This window comes from Palaemon carinicauda, chromosome 10, assembly GCF_036898095.1.
Source record: "Palaemon carinicauda isolate YSFRI2023 chromosome 10, ASM3689809v2, whole genome shotgun sequence".
Lineage (NCBI taxonomy): Eukaryota > Metazoa > Arthropoda > Malacostraca > Decapoda > Palaemonidae > Palaemon > Palaemon carinicauda.
In genome coordinates, this window is record NC_090734.1 from 16,561,776 (window position 1) to 16,574,275 (window position 12,500).

Genomic DNA, 12,500 nt, shown 5'->3' on the forward strand with positions numbered 1-12,500 from the left:
CATTGATTCTTACGAATAAACACAAATACACATAAGTATTTATAGGTATTCAATCCCAGATTCTTAGAATAAACACAATTACACATAATTATTTATAGATATTCAATCCCAGATTCTTAGAATAAACACAAATACACATAAGTATTTATAGATATTCAATCCCAGATTCTTAGAATAAACACAAATACACACATCTTAGTTAATTATAGATATTCAGTCTCAGATTTTTAACCAATAAACAAACACAAAATTTTAAAATTCTTTCTCCCATTCATAATCCCATTTCGACTCTACCCAAAACAGACGGGAAACCTAGGATAGTGGCTCTCTACCACCCGGAGGAAGCCGCCTTTGACCTGCTCTGCCCCGGATGTCACGTAGTGGTGTGGCCCGGGGGCGAGGTGCCCACCTCCAGGGTGTTCAAGATTTGGGTGGAGACCATTTCCCCCGCGGCCTTCTTCATCATGTCGGCCCTTGCCAGTCTCGGCATCTTGATGGCTCTGGCCTTCTTGATTTTCAATCTGACCTACCGACGGCTCAAGTGAGTTGGAGATTTTGTTATTATTATTATTATTATTATTATTATTATTATTATATTTTTATTATTTGTTATTATTGTTATTATATTTTTATTATTATTACTATTATTTTATTTTTATTATTATTACTATTATCATTATTATTATTATTATTATTATATTTTTATTATTTGTTATTATTGTTATTATATTTTTATTATTATTACTATTATTTTATTTTTATTATTATTATTATTATTATTATTATTATTATTATTATTATTATTATTATTATTATTATTATTATTCACTATAATGTTTATGACTTGAGCTTGCATTTTTTAACTATAATAATCGAATTAGATTAAACATTATTTTTCGAACTTTTATTGGACTTCAAGTTTTAAAACTATTATTATTATTATTATTATTATTATTATTATTATTATTATTATTATTATTATTATTATTCACTGTATTTTTTATGACTTGAACTTGCATTTTTTAACAATAATAATCGAATTAGATTAAACATTATTTTTCGAACTTTTATTGGACTTCAAGTTTTAAAACTATTATTATTATTATTATTATTATTATTATTATTATTATTATTATTATTATTGTTGTTGTTGTTGTTATTATTATTATTCACTGTATTTTTATGACTTGAACTTGCATTTTTGAACAATAATAATCGAATTAGGTTAAACAATTTTTTCGAAAGTTTTTTTACTTGAAGTAATTTTTTTTATTTTCATTATTATTATTATTATTATTATTATTATTATTATTATTATTATTATTATTATTATTATTATTATTATTAGCTAAGCTACAACCCTAGCTGTAAAAGCAGAATGCCAAAAGTCCAAGGTCTCAAACAGAGAAAGTAGCTCTGTGAGAAAATGAAATATGGAAATAGTAGATAAACTATAAATAGATGAAAATCATATTAAATATATCAAGATCAGTAACACCGTTAAGACAAATCGGTCATAACAAACATATAATTAAGTTCCATATTTCAATGAAGTTGAAAAGACGAAATTATTCTCATAGGTGATACTTTCTTCACTGATATTTCATTAAAAAAAGAAAAAAACTGTCCCTGAAGTATTTCTGTGAAGAGACTAAATTCAAAATGTCTTATATTTACGTATAATGCAAAATAACAACTCGAAATATAGATAATTGGTAAAAGAAAATTTGAGTTTTAGAGGCAATACTTCTTTATCAAATCAATATTTGAAAGAGGCAAAAATTCGCAACACTATTTTGGAATTTTAAATTTGAAAACTGAATAAAATTGATTACCATAATCATCAAATTTTTGAGTCAAAATGAGATTTCCTTAATACTATTTTTGCCTTCATGTTCGCGAAGTAAAAAAAAAATACGTTGAGATATTTTGATTAGAAAAAAATGCATGATGTCAAGAAATTAATTTTCATAGATGCTATTACAATTTTATTAGAAAAAATAATTACTGACATGCTTTTTTTTCTGATGTAAATTAAATATATTAACGATTCATTTCTTCCATTAAAGGTAACGAATCGAAAACATTCATTAACGAGACGTTAATTATAAACATTTAGAACCGACTCAATCATTAGCAACATTTTGAAACATTTTTAATCATTTCCTGTAAAGACAGTCTTTTGATTTGTATTATAAATCATCAAACGTCGGGAAAGAAAATAAATAGATATTCTCTCAAAACACTAAACATTTCAAAATAGTAATTGACAGCAACATTTCAACCTATTATTAATCATTTGTATTCAAGACATGGACAGCATTTCAATAAATTACTAAATTATTTTTCATAGGACACCTAAAGCATTGATTTTCAACCTATTATTAGACATTCGCCCTAAATGCATGCAACATTAGTTTTAAATCTGTTAATAGATATTTGCATTAAACATAGACAAAAATATTTTTCAAACTGTTTATGAACATTTGCTTTAAATCCTCCAACAAGATTTGAATTTATTACGAAACATTTGATTTAAAAAAGAAAACATTTAATGTATTATTAAACATTTACAGTTAGTAAACCATTATTTATGTTACAAGTCCACCATTAAACATTTGTATAAAAAGATAATGCTTCAATTCCACCATTATACATTGACACTAAAAAAGATCTAGCAACAATATTGAACATCTAAAGTAGAAGTAAACACATCGATTTGTTCTCCCAAACAAGTTTTTGTTTACTCAACGGTCTTCTTCTTCTTCTTCTTCTTCTTCTTCTTGGACAGATACATCAAGCTATCGAGTCCGAGGCTGAACAACACGACGGTCGTCGGATGTATCCTTGTTTACATGGCGGTCATCCTTTTAGGCTTCGACCACGCCACTCTTCCGTTGCCCCATTATTTCCCCGTTATATGCACGGTAAGTGGAGGGACAATGGGCCCGTTATATCTGCGGTAAGTGGATGGACAGGAACCCGTTATATACGTGGGAAATGGATGGACAGGGACCCGTTATATCCACGGTAAGTGGATGGAGAGGAACCCGTTATATATACGCTAAGTTGGAGGGACAAGGGACCCATAAGTGGATGGAAATGGGCCGTTAAATACACGGTAAGTGGGTGGGCAGAAGACCCGTTATATACACGGTAAGTGGAAGGATATGGGACCCGTTATATACAAGGTAAGTGGATGGAAACAAGGTCTTGGATGGTTATGGCACCCGTTATATACACGGTAAGAGAGAGGAGTGAGAAGCTGGGTAGAGTAAAAGAATGGATAGAAAAGTTGGAAGGTGGAAAAGTGGATTAGTGTGTACATGGATGAGCTATTTGGCTCTTTTTTTCATTCAACGTGAAGTTTCTTCGAATTCAACCAGACAGAGAGAGAGAGAGAGAGAGAGAGATCGTTGCTTCTAGGTAGGACATGAAAAGGTTAGGAAACTGAGAATTTTACTGTCAAGAAATCTATATAAAAAAAGATTCATTTTCAATTCTCAGAGAGAGAGAGAGAGAGAGAGAGAGAGAGAGAGAGAGAGAGAGAGAGAGAAAAAAATATGTCATTGCTTCTTATGCAAAGCTTCCATACATTAATTTGCATAAATGTGTATTAATACAAAGTCTGTGAAGGTTGGACATTAGTAAACCCAAATTGAATAATAAAAATTAAAATACGAGAAACATCAGGTCACTCAAATTACAATTTGATGAAATACAAAGTCAGATACGCTAGGGAAGTTCAGTTTTATTAAGGGAAATTCCCCTGATGCATAAAAGTACGTGAAATTTACCCCATTTCTGTTGATATGCCAATTATAACAAATTGAAGTACAGTGAGACACCCTAAAAATATCTATCAACATTCCAAAGATCAGAAAAAAAATGGATCTAATCAACCAGATTTTGTATCATGCAACCAAATTATATGTCATCTGTGCCGCCATGCATTGCTCTGGGTGGCGAAATACCACCGAGCACATACCTGACATCAGTTTATAAGTTATAGAACAGCTTCTGGGCTTTTGCTTACACTTTGATATCAAATCGGTAAAATATACTAAAAAACGCTGTTGCGTAGCACAGTTCAAACGCTGCCGACAGAATTTGAAAATATGACACAAAATCCCCTTATGTAACACGGTTGTAAGCACACATTTATAACAAGAAAATTAGAATATTTAACATTGCATCAAGCCAAACCGCACAAGTATTAAATGAACTTTTCATGAAATTAACACTGAGTAAACCTAGCCTCGATACGCATGTCTTTAAAGGTTTAAAGGCCGTTCATGAATGGCAGAGGCGTGGCACAGTGACATTGCTCTATCAAGCAGGACAATGCACTAGAGACTGACCATATTACATATAATCAGCGCCCAAGCACCCTCTCCACCCAAGCTAGGACCAAGGAAGGCCAGTCAATGGCTGCGGATGACTCAGCAGATAGACCTATAGGCTCCCTCAAACCTCCTCATCCTTAGCTCACAAGGACGGTGAGGTTGCAGCTACCAAAGAAACTAACGAGTTTGAGCTGGACTCGAACCCCAGTCTGGCAATCACCAGGCAAGGACGCTACCACCAGACCACCATAACCCTTAGGAGTACTTCACAGATATTTAAAAGTGCAACGTAAGCAAATTTTGCCATTATTGACGGAAAGGACATTTTTCATCCTATGCAAAATGGAAGAGAAATGAAAAGGACGGGGACCAAAAAATCCTGCTCAATGGCCGTTACACCAAAGGTAATTGAGCGGAGTACGTTGCATTATTTAAGCACGCCATGGCTTTTTTGATGCCAGGGCTTTTTGCATATGCGCAGTCTAAAAGCAGGACCCAAAGCAGAACTACGCATCTATTTTGTACGATTTGGGGGGAGGGTTTGGGAGGAGCGGAAAACCCTTTTCATATTTAATTTTCTAATAGTGAGAGGTAACTAGCTTCATGGTTCAATCTATAAAACACATACACACACATATATGTATGTATATATATATATATATATATATATATATATATATATATATATATATATATATATATATATATATTGTGTATATATAAATAGATATTTATATATATATGTATGTTTATATATACATATATATATATATATAAATATTTATATATATACATATATATATATAATATGTATATATATAAATTTTTATATATATACATGATATAAATATTTATATATATATACATATGTATATATAGATATTTATACATATATATATATATATATATATATATATATATATATATATATATATATATATATATATATATATATATATATATATATATATATATATATATATATATATATATATATATATATATATATATATATATATATATGTAAGATGAGAATGACAATAGATGGCCATTAAGAATATTAAGAATAATAGAATGGGGCGCTAGATATTGCCAAAGAAGCAGAGAAAAGAAAAGAAGACGATGGATTAACAAGCTAAAAGAAACTGCGGATATTGGCTAGCTTAAAAAAACATAAACAGACGCAAGTTGAAGGACTTGTCTGAGGCCCTTATCTTGCAGTGAACTAGCAACGGCTGATGATGATATGTACGTCACTAAGACGAGTGACTTGCACACTTTTAAATACTAAATCAATATAACTTGGGAATAACTCACACCCGAAGAAATGTGTATGGTTAAGTGCATCTGCACTGACCAGGATTCGAACCTGTGCTTTGTGAACTTAATTCTCTTGCAGGTAGTTGACTTATCCATTCAATTGTCAAAATAGATGTAGTAAGTTGATCATAGTCAGATAGATGTCAGAAGAGACGGATAGTTTAGAAGTTCTGATATAGATATTTTTCATTGTTGAATAAAGTAAGTGAAAAGGTATCTTTATATCTCTTAACATTATCTTTATTTCTACTTCAATAACATTTATATATTTATGTACTTTCTGGGACAAAATGGATATATTTCTACTTTATTCATCAAAGAAAAAAAAAGCATTAGAACACTGGAAATATTTTAGAATCCCAAGTTCGTAACACAAACACACACACGCACAAAAACAACAAATTTTTAACCGGATTTTCATTTACTGTTTGTACATCTATATGTTGTGAAGTACAGACACCCTTGTATTTAAATACAATTACATGAAACCATTACTTGGTGAAAGGGTTTGAGTATTACCACGATCAGTAAACCTGTACCAGTCAGGGACACCCATACTAGGTTGGTGTGCTGTGAGCGATTAGACTAAAGTCTACCACCATGACCAATCCGCAGTTGGCCAGCGTTGTGATGAAAACTGGCCAAAACCCCAGACATGAATTAAGACATGTCTGAGGCCTTTGTCCCGCAGTGGACTAGAAACGGATATATTTGTTGTTATATGGAAATCATGCATTTAGAAATTTATTTATTTTGTTTTTGCGGTTATAGCTATATTTGAACTAGAAAAAAGGTAATAAACGTCTATTTCTTATACTTGAAATAGCTATCTTTGAAGCTATTTACGACGTCTTGTAATAATATGAAGTAATGCTGAAGAATAGAAGGCTGCTGGCAATATATGCAGTTATATTTAAGGGAGCGTATATTTCTCTCTCTCTCTCTCTCTCTCTCTCTCTTTCTCTCTCTCTCTCTCTATATATATATATATATATATATATATATATATATATATATATATATATATATATATATATATGTATGTATGTATATATATGTATATATATAATATATATATATATATATATATATATATATATATATATATATATATATATATATATATTTACATATATATATATATATGTGTGTGTGTGTGTGTGTGTGTGTGCGCGTATATCCAGTTATATATGTGTGCGTGTTTGTGTATGTGCACAGGTATGTGTATGATTTTGCATCCAAGAGACTAGAAGATACAAACTCAGCATTAATGACCACAACAGGACAGGTAAACTTTTTCCTCTGTTCGGAAGTCGGTGGCAACAAATTAATTAAAACCGCTTCGTATTATAGATTTATTCACTTTAACTATTAGTTAAATTATTATTAATATGTATTACATAAAGCTATTTACAAAGTTATATATACGTAGATGTACGTTTGAAAGCTCCCATGGGTATGAATGGCTGACATTTGTTAGCTTATACACTGTTAAAAATGTCCCGTAAGAAGCGGTAAAAATCCTGGAATAAATGTTTCCAGGCATTTGCCGTTTTGGAAACGGATATATTGATGTAAAGGAGTGTTATAACGGTTACCAACCCGTAAAAGATATTATCAAAGTAGTGTAAAATTACGGTCGCCTGTATTTTACTGAAATACGGCTGACAATTATATTTTTACGGAGAATTTCCGATTAAAATTATGGTTGTTTTTTTAACTGTAGTTATGCTTAGTCTGAATATTTTTGTTCTGAAATAGGTTAGATATTTACTCTTTCCATTGATACATTCCTTCTGTTATCTTTTTTTTAATTGTTCCTTATAAAATTTGTCTTTTACATTAATTATTATTTATAATCCATATTTTTATATCATTTGGAATGTTTTGCAACATATGTTTTACTATTTTAGGAAAGTAGTTATAAAACTTATTTAGTAAAATAATTTTTATCTAACCATGCTAATAGTCTTGAGACATATTTTAACTAAAGTAATTATAAAATATATTTTACAATCAACTAGAAAGTAGTTATTGAACATATTTTATGCCATCAGGAAAGTAGTTATAAAATATTTCATAAACAATTTCTCACCACCAATTTATAAAACTAATGTTTTTATCAGCAAGAAAATAATTATGAAACATTTTTTCATCAATAAGGAAGTAGTTAGTTAACATATATTATGCTATCGGGAAAGTAGTTATATAAAAACCATAAACAACATCCCACCATCTAGTTATTAAACTAATGTTTTTATCAACAGGAAAATACTCATAAGACATATTCAAACTATCACGAAAAGCTACAAAATATCGTTTACTTCTCTTCAGGCGCGGGCGTACCTGCTGTCAGCTGGCTTCTCACTGGCCTTTGGTTCGATGTTCACCAAGACCTACAGAGTCCACCAAATTTTCACCAGGTCCAACAGCGCCGGGGTCATCCGCAACAAAGTGAGTACCGAAAGTGACCTCAGGTCACGTGTTGTTTGGGGGAACTTTTGTTTATTTGATCCTGTCTCCATGACTTCTTGTTCTATCATTGCTATTTTATCTTTTACGGCTGTTTTATGTTTTTTTTTTTCCTATGACGAAGTTTAAAGGTCGCTCATGAATGGCAGAGGCAAGGGACAGTGACATTGCCCCAGAAATCAGGACAATGCCCTAGAGACTGACCATATATCACATAATCAGCGCCCAAGCCTCCTCTCCACCCCAAGCTAGGAACAGGGAGGGCCAAGCATCTGACAAGGTTGGTAAGGTTGCAGACACTAATGGCACTAACGAGTCTGAGCGGGACTCTAACCCCCTTCTGGCAAACACCAGAGAGAGAGAGAGAGAGAGAGAGAGAGAGAGAGAGATGTTACCAATCAGGCCGCAACAACCCTAATTAATATTATTGTTATTATTTCTTATGCTTCCCCACCCTCTAAAATAGCTAATTACATATGCTAATCAGGCTTTTGTTTCTACTGTTGTTATTACCGCTATATTATTCTCTGCTATTGCTACTATAATTGCAGCTTTTGTTATTATTATTACTTGCTAAGCACCACCCCTAGTTGGGAAAGCACGATGCTATAAGCCCAGGGGCCCCAACAGGGAAAATAGCCCTGTGAGGAAAGGAAACAAGGAAAAATTATATATTTTAAGAACTATACCATTTAAATAAATTCTTCCTACATGAACTATGAAAACTTTAACAAAACAAGGGGAAGAGAAATGAGGTAGACTAGTGTGCCCAAGTGTACCCTCAAGCAAGAGAACTCTAACCCAAGACAGTGGAAGACCATGGTACAGAGGCTATGGCACTACCCAAGATTAGAGAACAATGGTTTGATTTTGGAGTGTCCTTCTCCTAGAAGAGCTGCTTACCATAGCTAAAGAGTCTCTTCTACCCTTACAAAGAGGAGAGTGGCCACTGAACAATTACAGTGCAATAAGAAGAAATTGTTTGGTAATCTCAGTGTTGTTAGGCGTATGAGGACAGAGGAGAATATGTAAAGAATAGGCCAGACTATTCAGTGTGTGTGTTTAAGCAAAGGTAAAATGCAATCAGGACAATGTCCTAGAGACTGACCATATATGATCAGCGCCCAAGCCTCCTATCCACCCAAGCTAGGACCAGGGAGGGCCAGGCACTGGCTTCTGATGACTCAGCAGATAGACCTATAGGCTCCCCCAAAGCCCCCAACCTTAGCTCACAAGTATGGTAAGGTTGCAGACACTAATGGCACTAACGAGTCTAAGCGGGACTCGAACCCCCGTCTGGCAAACACCAGAGAGAGAGAGAGAGAGACGACCAGTCAGGCCACAACAACTCTAATTAATATTATTATTATTATTTCTTATGCTCCCCCCCTACAATAGCTAATTACTTATGCTAATCATGCTCTTGTGTTGTTGTTATTACCGCTATATTACTCTCTGCTGCTACTACTATAACTACAGCTTTTACTTTTATTAAAAACCACTACTTTTACTTATACTATTATCACTATTATTAATTGTAAAATAACTATCACTTGTTCGTGGTGCTATTATCCTTGTTGGAGCCCTTGGGCTTATAGCACCCTGCTTTTCCAACTAGGGTTGTAGCTCAGCAATTAATAATAATAATAATAATAATAATAATAATAATAATAATAATAATTTTATTATAATTTTTTATCGCTACGTAACGATCACATCACTTCCCTTTAAGATTCTCCAAAGAAAACAATAGGAACAAAAAAAAAAATATATATTAAAATATTTTTTTAATATATACGTTATAATTATAGAAACGAAGAAAAAAATTCTTTCAGATTTCCCAGATATAGAAGAAAACTAAATAATTTTCTCAATATAATTGATTTAAAGGAAAAAAAGTAGATTATCCTGCCATATATGATAAAGAGCAACATGTTTGATATATATATATATATATATATATATATATATATATATATATATATATATATATATATATATATATATGTGTGTGTGTGTGTATATATGTATTTATATGTATATATATATATATATATATATATATATATATATATATATATATATATATATATATATATATCTTCAGGTAGGGTGGCAGAGGGAGTATTCTTACTTGGTTGAGAGGGGTTACCCCGAGATGTACACTCGGAAACTCCAATATCCCACAAATTGCCGAACCATCGGGTTGTTGTTACACAGTTTAAAAGACCGTAATTTTAATGGGAAATTCTCCGTAAATATATATGATTCTCAGCCGTATTTCAGTAAAATACAGGCGACCGTAATTTGTACCCTACCTTGTTATTATCTTTTACGGGTTGGTGACCGTAATATCACTGCTTAAGGTCAATGCGTGGCAAAATTTATTCCATTATTTTTACAGTTTATTTACGGCAAATTTTTAACAGTGTAGGAAAGGGGGAGTGGGTGGGAAAGGCTGAATGTGTGTGCGTGTGTGTGCATATCTATCTAACTCAATTTCCCTAAGTAGTGATGAAGGAAGAGAAGATTGAATATCTTAGAGGAGAATATTTCCTCCTTTGAATCCTGATAGGATTTTGACGGATATAATCTCTGATAAACGCTAATCTGCTCAAAGGCCGTCGTCCGGGTATCAGGTGAGATTGTTCATTACCTCCGCTAACGAAGATGGAAGGAGGTTATGTTTTACCACCCATTTCTGTGTTTTTTTGCGCGTGTGTGTGTTTGTTTGTGAACAGCTTCCTGGCCACAATTTTAATCATGGAGTAATGATACTTGCACGGATTAACTGTTAAGTAAAAAGCTGGAAATGATTAAATTTTGGAATGTCAAGGTCAAAGGTCTAGGTCATGGTAAAAAAAAAGATAATTCACGTAATCAGTCATAAGTTTGGACATCGTTATCTCAGACTTCAAACTTGGTTCATATTTGAGTGTATGAAAACTCACGCCAATTTATACATGTTGAGGTCAAAGGTTAAGGTCAACGTCGAACAAAAGGTCGATAAACAAGCAGCTGCGTCGGAGGTCTTCGCTCTACTGACTGCTCCTCCATTCAACAATTATTTCAGGGTTTTTATCAATGATTTGTTCTTTTTGAAAACATCTGCGATGATACATTTTTGTTTATTCGTCTACAGATTATTTTAACAAATTAATTATGTGTATGAAGTTTGAAAACAATTATTTCCGTTTTTTATAGATTATTTTTTTTTCTTTTTGAAGGAAAAATTCGCAATGGTACAATTACTTTATCTTAATTCGACTCCAGATTGTTTTAACAAATGAATTCTATATATGGAGTTCATACGAAAAAATTAAAGGGTCTGAAAAATTATATATTGTAAAATGCAAGCAAATTATGGTATATGTAATTATATATTGATAAGTTTTTTATGTTTATTGATTATTAGACTTTATTTCAGTAGATTGGAATATGCTATAATGTAATGAAAGTTTCGTTGGCAAAAAATTAATGTATGATTAAATGATTTAGGAGGATTTTGAATTAGATTCGTGAACATTTGGAAAATAAGATTAAATCTCTCTCTCTCTCTCTCTCTCTCTCTCTCTCTCTCTCTCTCTCTCTCTCTCTCTCTCTCTCTCTCTCTCTCTCTCTCTCTCTCTCTCAAATACAGAAACAGACACTAGTAAAACCCCATCTAGAATACGGAGTCCAATTCTGGGCTCCAAGTATCCAGAAGTTTATAGATCGACTGGAAGCAGTATAAGGTAGGGCCACCAAACTAGTTCCAACACTAAGGCAATTTGGATATAGACGGAGGATGGAACGTTTGAATTTATTTGATCTACAAACTCGACGACTAAGGGACAGTAAATAGAGGCATTCAAAATTCATAAAGGAATAACAAATGTAGATTACAAGAATCTATTCACCCTTAGCTCATACCAATCCAGAGGTGATGGATACAAACTGGAATTGAAAAGATACACCACCACTCAATGTGGCAATTTCTTTACATACAAAATAGCAAATACTTGGAATACACTTCCAGCTGATGTAGTAAACATTAACACGGTAACCGAGTTCAGTAATAAGTTGGACAAGATCAGAAAAACTCTCCAAATGCTTAAAGTGAATCGCTCTACCCAAGAGCAAATGAAGTCTCCGCGGATGGACTAGGGAAACAAAAAATCCTTGCAACTCCTTATAACTGCAATAGAAAAATAAACCAAACTGGGCATGTAGATACCGTAGAGTTTACTATGGAGGGAAAAGTAAATTATCGTGTATACACCGTAGAGTTTCTAACATCGCTTCTATCTTTCCATGACCACGCTCCGACTGATAATGGATTACGATAGATAATCCGTGCTTTTACCTTACTAGTGGAGAGAG

At 32.5% G+C, this 12,500-nt stretch overlaps 1 protein-coding gene across 1 annotated transcript in view; it reads left to right on the forward strand.

Annotated features, from left to right (window-relative positions):
* LOC137647862 (uncharacterized) overlaps nt 1–12,500 on the forward strand; it is an 854,937-nt gene that overhangs the window by 318,820 nt on the left and 523,617 nt on the right. Inside the window, exons 8-10 of the mRNA XM_068380817.1 lie at nt 304–541; nt 2,792–2,927; nt 8,001–8,120. Of these exons, the coding sequence (XP_068236918.1) occupies nt 304–541; nt 2,792–2,927; nt 8,001–8,120 (494 nt within the window). The remainder of the gene's footprint in view (nt 1–303; nt 542–2,791; nt 2,928–8,000; nt 8,121–12,500) is intronic.